This window comes from Onychomys torridus, chromosome 11 (assembly GCF_903995425.1).
Source record: "Onychomys torridus chromosome 11, mOncTor1.1, whole genome shotgun sequence".
NCBI lineage: Eukaryota > Metazoa > Chordata > Mammalia > Rodentia > Cricetidae > Onychomys > Onychomys torridus.
This window is the reverse complement of record NC_050453.1, coordinates 88,380,024-88,398,696: the sequence shown is the minus strand read 5'-3', so window position 1 is coordinate 88,398,696 and position 18,673 is coordinate 88,380,024. Positions and strand designations below refer to the sequence as shown.

Here is an 18,673-nt window from a genome sequence, read left to right as displayed (position 1 = left end):
ATAAATACAAAATAAATTGTATTAAAAGTAAGTTAAGTCACAGCAGTAATTAACATTTTTATTAAATATTACCATATTAAATAGCAGCATAAATAAATCATAAAAATGTATTGGTTATTTTCAGAAAGAAATCCGTAGTTCCCTGGTTCTTTCAATGTTGCAACAGATGTTAATGGAAGATAAGGCAGATTTGGTAAGAGAAGCTGTGATCAAAAGCCTGGGTGTCATTATGGGCTACATTGATGATCCTGACAAATATCAACAGGTATGTTTTTCAGAAATGAACTTCTTTTACCCTGTTATAAAATCCAAATAATGTACTGGTTCAGATAGTTAACAGTCTGCAGGTGAAATGCTGTGTCAGTGTGGTTAGCAGGAATGATGGCTGCTTTCAGACCAGCAGCTGTGAGGTAGTTGGAAATGAGTGTGCATGTTTTCCACACTGTCTCTGCTCATCCATGGATACAGTAACACTTAAGAAAATGGAAAGGATTTGTAGATGAGTGTCTTCCTTAAAATGTTTTCTGAATTTCTTTTTTTTTTTTTTTTTTTTAAGATTTATTTATTTATTATGCATACAGAAGAGGGCGCCAGATTTCATTACAGATGGTTGTGAGCCACCATGTGGTTGCTGGGAATTGAACTCAGGACCTCTGGAAGAGCAGTCGGTGCTCTTAACCTCTAAGCCATCTCTCCAGCCCTCTGAATTTCTTAAAATGCATATTTGTTGCATTTTATTACATTTTTTTTTTTTTTTGGTAAGTTTACTTTTTTAACAATCTCCATTCGCCTGTTTCTCTTTTGCAGGGCTTTGAATTACTGCTTTCCGCCCTGGGTGACCCCTCAGAAAGAGTCGTTAGTGCAACACACCAAGTATTTTTACCAGCTTATGCTGCCTGGACAACTGAACTTGGGAATTTACAGTCTCATCTTATACCTACACTACTGAACAAGATTGAAAAGCTTCTTAAGGTGAGTTCTTCCTTTTTAGATAGTTCATAAATTGAAAGAGTCTGTTCTAGAGACCTTTCTAGAGAAATATGGGACCAGAGACAAGATGTACCACTTAGCCAAATAGTATAACACATCACCACTGAAGAGAAGGTACAGTGGGTGCTGTTAGCTGGAATAGCACCTTCCTGGAAATAGCACACATTGTGCAGAATGCTAGTCCCTCCCGTCATCCGAAGACATGACTCTTTTACATAAAACCTCAGCTCTCGTTCCAGATTGCAGAAATGACTAGATGCTGAGTCTCTGTAGTCTCTTATTTCTATGTCAGAACTACTTTAACTATGCTTACTTGAGCAGAGACATCTTAGAGAGGACTTCATTCTCCTCAGAAGAGTTGGTGAAAAGTTGAGAGAATAATAGATACTTCTTTTTCTAATTTTTCTTCTACATGTTCTTTGAGAGGCTAGCAGAGAAGCTAGTGTTTCATGGGTGTCTACATATACTGCTAAGGTCAATACGCTGGATTTAAAGACCCACTGCACTCTTAGAGCCCTTTGAGGGGTGTTTTGTGTTTCACAGGGAAACTAGTCGGGTGCTTAAGGAATTTGTCAGGGTCCCCAGCTGTCATACAGATTGGTTTCTGACTCTAGACTCTTTGAAGTGTTTGCATTCTTTCTATCTGATTGATAACTAACCAGGCCTTGTTTTGTGTGTGTACACCTTGCTATGGTTTAAGTAATACCACATTGCTTCTAAATGTCTCCAGTATCCTACTTAGCTAGTAATATTTCTGTTAAGAAAACAATTAACTGGCATGTCAGGTAGATCTAAATGCAATAACTGCTTTTATCTCTGATAGTTCTTAGTATTTTGGTTTGGGTTTTTTGTTTTGTTTTGTTTTTCACTATAACTTTTGACTTCTGGGTGCCATATTAATCCTGTTTCTGTCATCTTTCTCTTTCCTTTTACCTGTGGAAACTATTACTTGCAAATACAGATGGTCCCAGGTGCCTGAAAGCATTGAGGAAATAGAGAAATAGCAAATGATTCTACAGGATTAGCAGTGTCACACTTACTGTGACTCCTGTGACTCACTCTAGTATATACAAGAATTTCAGAAGATAAAACACTCTCCAGAAAAAGGGTTTGTAACACTGGAAATGGCTGTTCCCAATTTTTCATATTAAAGATTCTGGAATGTCTACAGTTCCTTCTTGCTTCTGAACAGTTTAATGGACATCTCTGTTAAGAACACTTTTCAGGTCTAACATACAGGTCCTTAAATGTTTATTTGCCATAGGAAGGGAAGCTGTCATGTATCCAACTTGCAACGTGATTTCAAAAGCCTAAGATTAGCTCCCACCCACTTATGTTTCAGGAAGGAGAGCACGGGCTGGACGAACACAAGCTCCACATGTATCTCTCTGCCTTGCAGTCCTTGATCCCATCTCTCTTTGCATTAGTGCTCCTGAATGCACCTTTCTCCAGCAAAGCCAAGCTGCACGGTGAAGTACCCCAGATCGAAGGTACTGGACTCAGCTCCTGAAGGAAGCTGTAGAATATTGGCAGTTCAGCTTCCCCAAGAGGCTTTTTGATTCTAACCATTATATGGCAGCACAGTTACTAAAATGTATTGTATGTATAATGTGTAGACTCTTGTGTTCAGAGATTAGTAAAGACTCAGATAAATTTTATAGTTTCCTCTTTTATGGATAACCCATGTAATATTATTCTGTAATAGTCCTTGCTTTTACCCATTGGGTGGGTTTCATTTGTTTGTTGGTTTTATGGGAAGTTTTGTGTTTTGTTGAGGCAGGGTCTCACACTAGCGAAGGCTGGCAGTTTCTGTAAGGAAGCTGGAATAGACATTTCTGTCTCAGATCTGAATCATTGAAAAGACTCACTTAATAGTTAATAGTGTGTGAAGTTTGTCATTTCCTCTTTATTTTTTCCTTCCCTAGCTGCTTTGTTTTCAATAGAGTAAATAAATATAGCTATAATTTTTAATAATAAATATAGTTTCCTGCTGTGTTTGTAGTAGAAAGAAACAAGCATGTGGTAAGATTTTTCTCTCCTCCTCCCCCATAGAAAGAAAGTGATTTATCTTCAGAAACATGTGAAGTCAAGCTGGGAATACAGTTGATCGACAGAATGCTTGCCTAACACATGAGCAGGGGTACTAGGTTCAATCCCTAGGACTGGGGTTGGGGAGAAAGAAAAAAATATGTGAAGTCACTCTCCTAGTAGACAATCTTTGATGTGTTAGAGGTGGTTGACAGCCATACAGCTCCTAAGCAGTACACCTAGGAAAAGGCTGTACGCAGGCTTTTCCTGTGTATGAAATATCTTTGTAGCATTTTCAGGTTTGTGAAGTTATCTGTGTCTCTTACTGGCTTCTGATAAAGAATTATTGTATTGATAATTTTAAAAAAAATCCAACTTCATAAGCTAAAGACTTGGAAGATAAGACTCCGTAAGAATTTATAACTAGTCACTCTGTGATTCTACCACCCACTAAAGTACTTCTTATCTTAAATCCCTCTTCCTCTTCCTGGTTGGCTGTGGTAGTTTGCTGAAGTTGTCTTAACAAAGTACCACAGGCTAACTGTCTTAATGAAATATGCCATCTCATAGCTAGAGGGCAGAAGTGTAACATGAAGATACTGGCAGAGAAAGGACCTTCAGAGAACTGAGAGAAAGCTGTCCTGTTCCTTAACTTCTGGTAGTTTATGGGCCTTCTTTGGTGCTCCTTGGCTTGCAGATACATCTGACTCTGTCGTTCCCTTCACATTTTATGCTCTCTGTAGACTTTTCTAGTGAGGACATCAGTCATATTAGATAGGAGCCTCCCCACCCCACCTTCTAGATGATCTCACTTTATCCAAACACACCTATTTCCAAACAGAAGACTTGAGAGAAGAAACTAGTTCAGCCTATGATACATATTATCGTTTCTTCATGTTTTTTAACAAATACTCCTTTATGCCAACTGCTGCCATCCACTTATTTCTTTGCCATCCTGAACATGCTCTTACTTATGTAACTACTACTTCTTGTGATTGTCTTCATTACACCAAATAACAGTCTTGTTTTTAGTTGCTGTTGCTATAACTCTTTGGCTTGTTGTTGTTGTTGTTGTTGGTGGTGGTGGTGGTGGTGGTGGTAGGTCTATTAGAAAGGATGACACAAGGTTTTTTTATTGCCAGTTATTTTATTACATGTATATATGCATGTATATACATATATTTATGTATATGTGTGTATATATATGTGTATGTATGTATAAAAACATTAACTAAAGTTTATGTCAGGCACTTTGGTTTCAGGCATTAGGAGTGTGCTGGTGAACAAGGTAGCATTCTCTGACATTTTAGAACTAACCTCCAGTGATTCCTAGTAGCTGTTATTCTGGAGAATTACTGTGCACATTTCATTGCTCATAAGATTCGATTTTTTAATGTTTTACCATCGTATTAAAATGTTATTCTGGGAACTTTTATGTAATATTCTATGATAGACTTCAGGTTTTTAAAACTTGTTAAGTAGAAAAATATTTTGAGGCTCTTGAGACATTCTTTTGTTGTTTTTGTTTTTTGAAACAAGGTCTCTCTATAGCTTTGGCTGTCTGAAACATGCTCTGTAGACTAGACTCACACTCAGAGATCCACCAGCCTCTGCCTTCCATGTGCTAGCATTAAAGGCACATGCTACCACAGCCACCTAGACATTCTTATTTCTTCTCTATAGCTTAATTATCCACATAATTACCTATTTCCCATCATTTTATTTCTGTTGGACTCCGATTTTAAAATGCCTTTAGTCCCATTCCTTATATAGTCAGTCTCAATCCATCTGTTTTAATTGTAAATATTGTTGTTCAATCATAGATTAATAATTTTGAAATATAAGAGTTCATTCCATCATATGTAGTAGATTGTGCCCAGTATGACAGGATCCTGATTGAAATTGTGTCATATACGCAAGTATTCCACAATACCATGAAAGATGGCTCATAGATAAAGGCGCTTGTCACCAAACCCAACAACCTGATTTGAATCTCTAGTACCCACATGGTGGAAAGAGAACTTGCTCCTATAAGCTGTCCTCTTACCAACATGCATATCATAGTACAGGTGTGCCACCCCCCAAACACACAGGCAAATTAAAATGTCATTTAGAAAAGAAATTGGAGCCAGGTGTAGTGGTGCAAGCCTTTAATCCCAGCACTTGAGAGGCAGAGGCCGAGGCCAGCAGACCTTTGTTAGTTCAAAGCCAGCCTGGTCCACAATGTAAGCTCTAGGATAGCCAAGGCTACAAAGAGAAACCCTGTCTCAAAAATCAAAAAAGAAAAAAAAAAAACACTCTGATTGTGAGTGGATTGTGGATTATAGACTTTATTAATATGCTTAAGCTTTTTAAACATAGTTGTATATAAATGTATATATTATATTTTAGTTACACAATTTAAAAGTAAGGAGGGTTTTTTAGTTTTTGTTTTTGTGTTTTTGTTTTTTTTTTTTTTTCATTTTCCCTTCAGATTTTGTTAAAATTTGGAATGTGGGACCATGGTATCTATATAGATTGTGCTTTAGCTTGGTGGTCACTGGCTTTAATACTTTACATTAACTTAAACAGACTGAAAATTTTAAATAAAGCATTTAATGTTGAACATTAACTACTAAAGAAGTTTATTCAGGCGGTGGTGGCACACGCCTTTAATCCCAGTACTCGAAAGGCAGAGGCAGGGGGATCTCTGTGAGTTCGAGGCCGGCCTGGACTGCAGAGCAAGTTCCAGGAAAAGTGCAAAGCTACACAGAGAAATCCTGTCTCAAAAAAAAAAAAAAAAAATGTATTAATTGGGTTGGGGATTTAGCTCAGTGGTAGAGCGCTTGCCTAGCAAGCACAGGGCCCTGGGTTCGATTCTCAGCTCCAAAAAAAAAAGTTTATTCAGGGGAGGCTTGAATATTTTACATCATTATTCTCTCCTTTGAAATAGAATTTTCCCTGCTTTTAACTTTAGTCTCTAAAGGATATCTTTTATTATATTGATTGACATAAACAGTATAATGGAATTACATATTTTTGTTCTTTTTTTTAATTAAAATTAAATTTTTAACTAAATCCATGCTTTTTACTGGAGTCTTATCTTCAAACCAATTTTAATTTAAACTACATTAATTTAGTCTTCACTAATAAGCATTCATTAAATTATTTATTAAGTGTGGGTGTCCCAAATCTCCTAAAGGTTTGAAATTTAAAGTTTATAACAAGTTAGTTGAATATCAGAGCCTTATTTGGCTTTGAACAGAATAACTAAGTGCTCAAACTTATTTTTTTCCTATGTGATTTATTTGTTATTTATAGTGACCAGGTTCCCCCGGCCTATGTCACCTCTGCAAGATGTGTCTACTATTATTGGAAGTCGTGAACAATTGGCAGTGCTACTCCAACTTTACGATTACCAACTAGAACATGAGGGCACAACAGGCTGGGAGAGTTTGCTGTGGGTTGTCAATCAATTGTAAGTTACCACCTCCATATCCATTTTATATACCTAAATTAGCTCAGTTTTAAAAAGCTCATATTTAGGCTTGAGACAGAGGGAAGTTTATAAAATAGATTTAATTTGTTTAAGAAACATAAATTGGCATCTTCAAAAGCAAAACTTGAAAGGTGATTTTACGCCCACTGTGTATATAACATTCTGTGAAGAAGCTCATCTTTATTCTATCAGGACTGATCTACTGCCTTGAGTGGTAGTTGCAGTAGACTTTAAACTACATCCTAATTTAATAGCTCTGAGTCTAGAATGGATGCTTTATTAAACCAAGGTTTTGTGATGTATCAAATCCATGATTTTGAATCCCATTAACTTCACATGTGGAAAACTTTTCTATAACGATGTTTGAAGAGTTGATCTAGTAGGGTTCATTAACGCCATTTCAAAGGATCCAAAACCCATCCTTTGCTTACAGAAAGCATAAAGAAGGTTTTCAGATCTGCACTATTGCAAGAAGTATCCCAGAGACAGTCATTGACTTGTCCCCTTGCTGTTTTCCTCTCCTTTCATGCTCAGGTTGCCACAGCTTATCGAAATAGTGGGCAAAATTAATGTAACCTCAACAGCCTGTGTCCATGAATTCTCCAGATTTTTCTGGCGTCTTTGCCGGACATTTGGCAAAATTTTTACAAACACTAAGGTAAATATTAGTATTCCATCTTTACTTATATTCAAGAGACATAATTGTAATATAATAATGCTTTACTAAAGTAAATAATAACATGAGCCTCCCTTTATCTTCTAGCATCTTTAATGTCTTAGAATGCGGTTAATTAGTTACATTTAATAGTATATTTAGTCTCAGCTTCGGGTGTACTGAGATTTTATTATGAGATCTGTCAAAGGCTTTTACCATAGGTATATCATCCGTGGAAAGCAACCCTATTCTTTGAATAATTATCAAGTTTTTTTGCCATATACTCCAGATTTTGGAAGTGTTGGTCTGCTTAGCACTTGGTAAAAGTCTAAGATGATGAGCCACAGGAGCCTGTAAAATTTGTTCCAAGGATACCGAGTCTTAGAGACAGCATGAACACTCAAATCTGTGTCTCAGTCACTACCACAATGTGTTCTGTCACGGTGGTGTAACACTGCTGATTGTTTCAGGTGTTAAAATTTGAGGACACTTGCTTCCAATTCTTCATCAATTCTGTTAATCCATTTTTCTTCAGCTTATTGTTTGGCTAGTTGCTTAGAGAACTGACTTTAAAAGGTGGCTGCTATGATCAGGTTTTCATCAAGATACTCAGATAGTAAACATCCTAAGCTTCCGCTCCTTCCTACTAAATCTGTGTTTTTGAAACCTTTGAAGCAGAAACGTAGTCTGCAATAAACTCATCAAAATTCAAACTTCCTTTCTAATGTGTTGGCTGATAAGGTCCATGACCTTTAATAAGTAAACTGTTATTAGTGCTTTGTGAAATGAAGCCATTCAGTCTTAGTTGTGTGATTCTACAGACTCTTCATCTTTTCACAATGTTCTCCCTCCCAGTCTACATTAAATGTGCAAGTCAATATGACTGAGATGCTGATAAGAAAAAACTGAATCTTAATATTAATGTAAAGCAAGCAAAATCTATTTACCTCTTCACCAGTCTGATATCATTATCAGCAGGAATTGCTCAATAGTTCCTAAATAAATAGCTGTTAATGTTTTAGGAAAACAAGTAGGAGTCATTTGAGCGTTGAACACTGTAGAATTGTCTTCAGTGGTTTGAAATCTCTGATAATTCCAATTTAAAAAAAAAAAAAAAAACCATAAACACTGAAATGAGCATTTGCTCTAACTTAAGATACCGAAGGAAAATTCCTTATTTGAAGTTCAAATTTAAAAGAATTGATAATGGATTTTGATGAGTTTCACATTTTGAATATGCTAGCCATGAAAATCCTAAGTGAGTGGAATTTCCTCATTCCCTTCAAATATAGCGAGATTCTTTTCCCAATACTTCTAATCATATGTGGTTATATAGTGTTTAATCATGTAATAATATGCAAGTGAGCTTTTTTATAACTAAATTTAGTTTTTAGCAGTAATTTTAAGTTTTTAAAATCACTGTGGAAATTATTTTAAGGAAAGGTACTAAAGACTATTTTGAAAAAACTTATTGACCTGGCTTGATTTTTATTTATCCTTAAAAGTCCTGCCTCCAGTCCCTTTATTCTTCCTTTATCTTGAGCCTGTTAATTAAACATAATATATTTCTGACCATTTCAATAGTCTATAAAGCAAAATAAATAATTGTATCATAATTAATATATATTTTACCACTGATTAATCCATGGATCTTTTCTTTGCATTGCTTAGGTAAAACCCCAGTTCCAGGAGATTTTAAGACTCTCTGAAGAAAACATTGGTAAGTATGTCTATTATTACTTTAAAAAACAGTTTAAATTTTATATTCATGAAAAATACTATATTTGTTACCTGAAAATTACATAAACTAAGAAGAGTAATTGAGAAGGAAAGTGTATATCATGGAGTTCTTAGTATTCCCACAAGCCATGTCAGTTGGCTTCCATCCTTCCTCACTCTGAACGTAAATAACTACCTTAATTGTGACCAGACTGACCTAAGGTCAAGTTTCTCCAACCAGCTGCTTTCATCCTTAGAGTGTGTTGTGGTATGCTCAAAGTACTTCAGCTTACAAAAGAAGCAACATTAAAATAATAGTGGAAAGCAATGAAGGGTATGCAAGTTTTTTAAATGAAATAGAAAATTAAACTATAGGTCCTGTATGAATAGACCTTGCATTGATCATTTTTCACCCATCTGCCTTAGATAGAGCAGGTACAGCATCACTCTAGGCCAGCTTCACTGGCCTAAGAAAATGACTATGTATACCTCTTGTAACCCTGTCTATTTGTTTTTATTTCTAAGAATAAATAATAGAAAATATTAAATGGAATACATAGCAACTTCCACTTGATTGATCTTGAATGCATAGGTAATTCTTAGATCATTAAGATGTGATTTAGTGTCTAGAAAATTACATTCCTGGTATCCTTAGCAATAGTTAGAGAATGAATAAATGAATTAAGTTTGAAAACATTAGCACAAAAGTTACTTTTAATAGTTTTTTCAAGAGTTGGTTTTTGCCTGATTGTTGATTTTTTTTTTATGTTTGTGGTATATACTAATTCTAATGATAAATTAGTGAAGAAAAATTAAGTTACTGAGGACTGACAGCTTTTAAAAATCAATAGTTAGCTGTGAATACTTAATTGTTCAGAAAGGAAATGATTATTAAGCCCCATTTTTGTAGTCGTATCTCTAAATACCACTTATTCCAGCCTCAGATTTAATTCTCTACTACTATTGTGTTAGCTAACATCAATATTCCTCCCAAGAAAAGTTTACTTTTACCAGCAAAATAAACTTTAAATGCTAGCTAATGTGAAACCAGTTTTGTTGTTGAAATCATGTATCTTTTTAATTCATTTCCTTTGTGTTTAGCACTGAATGTAAACTAACTATATAAAAGTATCAGTACAATAGCAACAATAACAACAACAACAAAAAAAAAAAAACCACTTAAAACTTTGTAATGATCAGTAAATGAGCTATTGGTACTATAAATAATTTACCTCATTATCATCTGTAGAATTTTTCTTTGTAAGTCTTACATTATCTTAATATTTGTAGATGAAGAAAGACTCTTAGACAGTAGTCATAGGTCACATAATCATGGTTGGATTCTCTTGCCATTCTTCCCATTGGTGTAGCCTGGTCCCTTCTCCTCCATGAACATTATCAGGACACTGCTGTCTGCACAAAAGCCTACATTAGAAGCCAAACCAGGTTAACTAATGCGTATCTGTGTGCTACTTAAGACCTGGCTGTAGAGATACTTCAGAGACCTTAAAAAGAAAGCTTTTGGGGTTTTTTATTCTAGAAATAGGAGTCTAGATTTGTCCCAGTTTGATTATTAAATTCCTTTCTCATCTGTCAGAACTGTGTGTTCTAATACCACTTCAGAACTGTTGTTATTAAGTTGTACCTTCACCAAATGCTTCACAAAACCATCTCATAAATAGTTGTACTTTTAAATGCAATTCTGTCTTTCACTTTTGCCTTTATACTTAAAGTATACTAGAACTTTTAAAAATATTTTAATAATTTTAGATTCCTCATCAGGAAATGGGGTCCTCACTAAAGCTACAGTCCCCATTTATGCCACAGGAGTCCTCACGTGTTACATTCAGGTAAGAAAGCAAGTCTTTCTCTCCAGTAAAGGTACCTTCTCCTTAGAACATACTTGATGTGTGTTTGCTGGGGTCAGACCCAAAAGAAAAGCAAAGAGAAGTTTTACTCATTTTTCAAATGAGGAGCATATTTGAATAAGTCTCCAAGTAAAGTACCAATTTAACAAATAAATTTAGTGTAGCATTAGATTTACTTAGCAGAATTTCTTTGTGTTTCTTGATGTTTTCCATGTATTGGATAAATGGTGTATCTAATACATATATTAGAAATTTTAAAATTGCAGTAGAAACTATATTGTATTTACCAAGGCACCCTTTAGTAATACTTTGTTTTCTTAATTATTGCTATGTATTAAACTATCCCAAAACATAGGTATAAACCATTTTATTTGCTTATGATTCTGCAATCAGGACACAGCTCATCTAGCTTCTGCTGGTCTTGCTGTGGTCACTCATGTTGCATAAGCTGTTATGTTGGTGGAGCTTTAACAAGAGGGACTGAGCCCTACCACCTGATGATTCAAAGCGCCGATGAATGTGAAAGCAGAATGTGCTAGAGTAAGAGTTCGTCCCAGAGTCAGTATAGTATGATTTCTGCTGTGCTGTAAATAAGGCACAAGCCCAACACAGACTCGGGAGAAGCGAAGTAAACCAGGATAGATGTCAGGAGGTGTGGTCATTAATGACAGCCAGGCACATTCTTCTCACTGCACTTTGAGTAAATAGCATGCTCCACATGAAGGCACATTAGAAAGGGAAGCATACGAAGGAAGAAGCATGCTTTTACTGATGATTTTCTGAGTTTTCTCCATGGATTCCTAGTTTCTTTGGCCCTTGAATTCTAAGAGCATCACTTGATATTTATTGCACCTTTCTTCTAAGCACATTCAAGTGGTATCACAGCATTAAACTCACTGCTGTACCCTGAATACTAGCTGTCTGAGTTCTGTTTCTATTAAAAGTAGCACAATATTCCTTAAAGCTTTTCTAAGTGAATTTCTGTGATGTCATAACACAGACATTCAGTTTCAATGTGAGATATTTTCAGGCATATAGCATTGACAGTCTCTAGTATTCTTAAAGTTAGAGATGAATTATGTTAAGCCCAAATATTACTATAAACAATAATTTGATACTATTCTCTTCTCCATTTAATTTGGAAGTTGCATCAGCATGGTATCAAATCTGATATCAATATTTTCTCTCTTTTTAACTTCACAGTTTTGATAGAGGTTTGATTAACTATTATTTTATTCATTTTTTTAAAGATTTATTTATTTATTTTGTATACAGAAGAGGGCACCAGATCTCATTACAGATGGTTGTGAGCCACCATGTGGTTGCTGGGAATTGAAATCAGAACCTTTGGAAGAGCAGTCAGTGCTCTTAACCCCTGAGCCATCTCTCCAGCCCTAACTATCATTTTAAAGCATGATAAATTACCAGATATAAGATATGGCATATAATAGGACCTCAAAACAGACTTACAATATTATAAATAAAGACCAATCTCTAGAATGACTCTGAAATCCAAATATACTTTTATTTCTAAAATGATAAGAGCTTTTCTATCATAGAACATTTAATGAATTGAGGCAGTAATCAGATTGCCGGATTGCTTATTTCAGAAAGCACAGACCTGCAGTTAATGGTTCTCCTTGCTAAGTACTATTTGTGTTAGGATAAACCACAGCCTATAGTTTTATTAGGAAACGAAGACTATCTTGAGGCCTAGGCAAATAGCTCAGTGCGAAAGCACTTGCCCACCATCTACTTGCCCCTCAGCACTTTCTCCTCAGTTTGATCCTCAGCATCACACACACACACACACACACACACACACACTTTGTGACCTATGTATATAAAGCAGTTTTATTTGATTTGATATTTAAAATGGGGAATAATTACAGTTAATTTTAGAAGTTCAAAAGAATCCATGCTCTTTTGGAAATCTATGTTCAGCTCTTATTTCACTGAGTTCTTTTAGACTTGCAGCTTGCTTTCCAGTTATATTTATTGTTTAACTTTAGCAGGTATCCTGGTTAGTTTCTCTTAGTTACTTTCTTTTGTTGTGATAAAGGCCATGACCAAAAGCAGCGTGGGGAGGCAAGAGTTTGTCTGGCTTACATGCTCCAGTCACAGTCCATCTTTGAGGGACACCAAGACAGGAACTGAAGCAGAGACACAGAGGAATATTGTTTACAGGCTTGGTCTCCATGGCCTGCTCAACCTTATGCAACCCAGGACCACCTGCCTAGGGATGGCCCTGCCCATCCTGGACTGGACCCTTCTCATGAATTATTAAGAAATGTGGTCGAAATAGTTTTTATCAGCTGAGGTTCCCTCTTCCCAGATGACTCTAGCTGTGACAAGGTGACAAAAACAAACAGAAAACTAACCAGCACAGTGGATAACTTTAAAAACAGAAAAAGGTGTGGGGGGGGGGGTGTAAAGTTCCTTTCTCACCTTGGTCTGGTATAATGCAGTCTGCCTTCTGGAGTGTGTACAGAAGCTGTTTGTCCTTGACTTTTTTATTCTTTTTGACAATTTGGCCTTATGTGTTTATTTCCTGGGAAAATATCAGATTTCTTTCCCTTATGCACTCAGATTAGTTAAACATGCAAAATTTTTAGCTCTAAACTAACAGGTTTGTCTATTTCTTAATAAAAATTATGAAATTAATAATGATTCCTTGAATAAGGCTTAAAAACATTAGTAATTTGTCCTTAAACACAAAGTAGAACTGTTTTCAGAACACTGCTCTGTTTCAGCAACTAGAGGTTTTACCACTGAATATTACAAATATAATTCTTAGAACTCAACCTTTTGTCATTAGAAAGGTAACTGTTTGGTGGTCTGGTTTTCACTGTGTATAGCCACCATTCATGGAAACTAAGACTGATAATGGCATTTTTATAAAATATTATACCTTAAATCAGGACCAACTAATAAAACTTTTTGTAGTAGTATAAATAATTTATATACCAGAGTCATCTAATACTGAGGATACTAATTGTCCTCAGTGTTTAAAGTGGTTAAATCTTTAATTTATAGTTAGTATGACTAAAAAAACTGAACTTTCTATGCTACTAATTTTTTCATTTAAATTTAAAAATAAATGATCATGTGACTAGTGGCTACCATATTAGAAAGCAAGATCTAAATCAAATAACGATATAGTCTTTGACTTCATAGTATTGTGATCATGGATATGTTTAATAAATAATATCTTCAACTAAAATAGTTTTTGAGGTGGGATCTGTTCCCCTTATGTGGTAATACTTTATAAGTAAAGATAGGTAATTATGGCATTTAGTTCTACTTAATTGTTTGGGAATTCATTATCAATATTTTTCCTCTGTAGGAAGAGGACCGAAAGCTGCTAGTTGGCTTCTTAGAAGACGTAATGACGCTGCTTTCACTGTCTCATGCTCCTCTTGACAGCCTGAAGGCTTCCTTTGTGGAACTTGGGTAAAAAACAAAATAGCTTACAGGGTTTTTTGTTGTTGTAAAGACATATCAAAGAAAAACACACATGATTCTGGAAACTAAGACCAAACAGTGATGGGAAGCTCCAGAATGATAGCAGTGGGAAGTCCCACTCCAGAGTTAAAAGCAGATGAAAGGAGCATCCATCCAAACTGAAGCAGGGCAGGGTTTCCAGAAAGGGGAGGAAAAGGGCTAGCACATGCTTCAACAGCTAGAGAAGAAAGTTCTATAAGGCACATGGATTTTTTTTTTAAAGTGAATGTAGTTTTCCAGATGGATTTATTAAATGAATGATATTTTAAACCTAATCATACAATTGTTTTTAAAAGTTAAGATTTTACATTTTGAGTTGGTTTTGGTTTTGCTTGTTTGAGTATTCTTAACTATTTTGTAGTTGATGTGATTCTTTTAATGAGAAAGGGAACACACTGATGCTTTCTTTGAAGCTAATAGGAAAATATAATCAATGCAGATTTAAGAAATGGTTTCCCAGGAGTGAAAAGGAAGCTCGATTGAAAGCTAGTATCATGGACTCGTTATTCAGTTCTCTGTGACATGCTTGTCCTGCTTTAATCACAAGTTATGGTTACTAAAGTACATCCATCTCAGTCACTCCCTTTGCAGCACTAGAAACAAATTAAATCTGGTCCTTATACATGCCAGACAAATGCTCTCCCACTGAGCTATAACCCCAGCCTCTTTAATTTTTTTTTTTTTCCATTTGTTAAAACAGAGTCTCACTTTGTTGCCACAGCAGGCCTTGAGCTCATTCTATAGCTCAGGCTGCCCTTGACCTGGTAATTCTCCTACCTACCCTCCTGAGTAGCTGAGATACAGGCTAGAGCCACTCACTAGGAGACACATTTATTAATCACATCTTCCATTAAGATTAGCTTCACTCTATAACCACATGAAAAAACAGGTTTATTGCTTACCCAGTTTTTATAGACCTGAGCAACATTGTGCAGACTGGCCTGCAGTCTGCAGTCCTTTGACTTTCACATCCTGTGCTCTGTGTATAGGGGTGTGCCACTCTTCCTCTTTTCATTTGTGATTTTAGTTTTTGTGATATTAAATAGTTTAGGATTTCTGTCACAATTACAGATGCTTGGAGGAATGTAATTCTGAATATGGTTTACACTTACATAAGGTGACTTTTGTGGGATCTTAGCTGTGATATAATAAACTTATATCTCATTTATATGTTCTGCCAGTGTTTTATCATTAATAAGTGTATATGTAATCAGTATCTACAAACATAGATAGTAATTTTCAGTGCAATAGTTAGGCATGTGGCTTTCATCTTAACGTTGTCATTTTTCCTGCAGTGCAAATCCTGCCTATCATGAGCTGTTGCTGACTGTTCTGTGGTATGGTGTTGTCCATACTTCCGCACTTGTCAGGTGTACTGCTGCTAGGATGTTCGAGGTACGTTACCATTCACTCCTCCTGGTTCTACTGGTGATTTCCAGTTTTAAATGCCATGTATATATGTGCAGATTTGTATTTATTCATTTATGACATTGAATGCTGTCTAGTTGTGTACTGTGTGATGGGGCAGGACTTTAGCTTTGGCAAATTGAAGAATGTTTTCCAGCCTTATTGGTTCTTTCAGTGTTATTTTCAGTTTCATTTCTCTTTTAGACCTTATTTAAATTCCATGCTATTAGATCTTTCTGATTGTCCTTTCCTATTTACCAAGGTAATGACTACTCAAGCTAAAACAACGTAGGGTTTTGCTTAAGTTGTAGTACTCTTTAATAGTATCAAAATACAGTTATTTGCGATTATAATATTACTTTACATATCATATTTGGAATAGGAACCCTAGTCATTAACTGCCTATAGGCCTTACAAAGCAGAAAATAGTTCTATAATGTACCTAGACTTTATTAACTTGCTATCTTCCCAAATAATAACTGAAAGTACCTGAAAGTTTATCCATCAGGTAGCATGTAGTCATGTGTACTTATTTTTATAACTTAAAGTCCTCAATTGGACTGTTGAGTCTTACCATAGAGTCAGGCTGCCTGGGTTCAAGTTTCCATCTCTGCCACCAACTTTGTTAATTACTTGGACAGATTTGAACTTGTCTGTACATTAGTTTCCTCATCTACAAAATGAAGATAATGATTTTTTTAAAAAAAGGTCTATTTGAATGAATTTGTTAATATTCAGTGAGTTAGTTATGTGAAGCCCTGAACATGGTTGTCATGTCACTGTTTTTCTAATTTGTGCTGTTACTTCACAAAATAATAAAACTGCGTACAGAACATATATTTATCTAAACTAAAATTGTCCCTTCATGCTGGAATTCCTTTTTTTATTTTAATTTTTAAGTTATTTTTCACACAATATACTTGAGTAATATTCTTTCCTCTTCTCCAGCTCCTTCCAGATCCTCCTTACCTCATTACTGACCAACTTCATGTTCTTTCTGTCTCTCTCAAAAAGAATTTTTTTAAAAAGCCAGCAAAAATGAAAACTTAAAACAAGCTTTAAAAGGGGGGGGGGGGGGCTGGAGAGATGGCTCAGAGGTTAAGAGCACCGACTGCTCTTCCAGAGGTCCTGAGTTCAATTCCCAGCAACCACATGGTGCCTCACAACTACCTGTAATGAGATCTGGTGCCCTCTTCTGTACATAATAAATAAATAAATCTTAAAAAAAAGGGGGGGGGAGGGGGAATCAATAAGAAAAGAAAAATACCAAAACAAAACAGAACAAAGCAAAATGTGCTCACAAAGCAACACAAGAGTCTGTTTTGTGTTGACCTGGGCATGAGGCCTGCTCAAATATGCCTACTGACACTCCATTGGAGAAATCTGATTTTTCCTCTCCCAGCCAGGTATCAGCTGCAAACATCTTCTTGGTTGGAGGGTAGAACTTCAAATATTTTTGAGAAGAATTAATTCAATCTTCCTGAATTTAAGAATTTCTCTACAATTTAAGATAAATTACAATTGGAAGGATAGAATACTTCATATATTTAAAATATTTGCTTTCTATAATTTTCTACAATTATATATATACTGTGTGAATGGGAACATTTCAGATAAAGTGCAGCTGCTTTGTTTCTGTATGTGACTTGGTTTCTGTGCTTGCTGTCGATGCTTATTTGAACACTACCTGTGCCTACACAGTCATCAGTGTCCTTTCAGTTGATTATGAACTTCTGAGTCACAGAAGTTTGACAGTGATTTCGAAGATTTCTTTCAAGTTAATTATAAATTTAAGAAGTACTAGGTGGACAGATGGATTAGCATTGAACTATATTTTCTGTTATTTAGGGTATAATTTTACTGCCAGTGATCCTTATTTGGGGGAAATAATCTACCAAAAGTTATGTTTGATTCATGAGATTTCTTTTATATTAATGTTTTATAATTTAGAATAATGCCTGCTTCCCTCAAAATGAGTAAATTACAAATAAAAACAAGGGCATTGAAAATAACTTTTTCTTTGATAAAAGTGGTATTTGGGCCTGTGATGAAGGTATGGCTCAGTTACTAGAGTGCTTGCCTAGTATGCCTAAGGTTCTGTGTTCTTTCCCAGGACCACATAAGATTGGGGCGGGGGAGGTGGGGTGCAGAAGTCGGACAGGTGGATCAAAAGTCTCCTCCAATGCATAGTGAGTTCAAGGCCAGCCGGGACTACCTGAGAGCTTATCTGAAAAGTAATGATTGAAGTGAGGAATGATATAGTAGGAACTTAATTTGAAATATTTTCTAGAATTTAACACAAATTAAGCTCCTTCTTTAGATAGCAGGACAAGGAGAAAGTCAATGGGTTTATATTGTTGCTGTTATTAAACAACAGACTGTGTCTTACCTTTGAAAGTAGATAATGAATGAAATTCTTTTATAGGCGGAGCTTAATGACTTTCATATTTCTAGAGTGACAAATTATAGGAAAGAACTTCACATAACTAGTATGTTAATCATGAGGTAATTGAACTGTACCATTGGACCATAACTCAAAGAAAACACAGACATCAATTAAGGCAGATAAGAATGAGTCAATCCATTGTCTGGTTCTACTTTCAACACAAAAACCCTAGACAAATTCACTTCTTTTCTACAAGTCTCAGTTTCTTCATCTGCTAAAATTTTGATAATGTTTGTATTTGCCTCCCCAGACATAAAAATCAAAGCATACAGTACGTAAAATGTCTATTAATTGATAACTCTTAAAATTATTGACTATTTTTTTAGATTTTTTTTTAATTACCTTAAGGATCCCAGAGCAGTGAGTGATTAACTTGTCATCTAAATCACCCACTTTGAATAGACTCAAGATAGCAAACATCAAGTTAGATCCAAACTTAAACCATCTTACGATACAAAGAATTTGAACTCCTTGTCCTATGTCTTCCTACCTGAATACAGTAACATGAATATAATAATAAGATGTCTTTTGCCCTTTTTCTCCTGCCTAATCATGTAGACATTTAATAAATTGTCTCA

General features: G+C 35.4%; 1 protein-coding gene across 4 annotated transcripts in view; it reads left to right on the top strand.

The window, feature by feature from the left end:
• Positions 1-18,673, top strand: part of Relch (RAB11 binding and LisH domain, coiled-coil and HEAT repeat containing) — a 99,995-nt gene that overhangs the window by 63,022 nt on the left and 18,300 nt on the right. For all 4 annotated transcript variants that reach the window (XM_036202159.1, XM_036202161.1, XM_036202158.1 and 1 more), the window contains 9 exons: positions 125-265; positions 808-972; positions 2,333-2,480; positions 6,319-6,475; positions 7,031-7,154; positions 8,823-8,871; positions 10,641-10,720; positions 14,085-14,191; positions 15,538-15,637. In XM_036202159.1, coding sequence (XP_036058052.1) covers positions 125-265; positions 808-972; positions 2,333-2,480; positions 6,319-6,475; positions 7,031-7,154; positions 8,823-8,871; positions 10,641-10,720; positions 14,085-14,191; positions 15,538-15,637 — 1,071 coding nt within the window. The remainder of the gene's footprint in view (positions 1-124; positions 266-807; positions 973-2,332; positions 2,481-6,318; positions 6,476-7,030; positions 7,155-8,822; positions 8,872-10,640; positions 10,721-14,084; positions 14,192-15,537; positions 15,638-18,673) is intronic.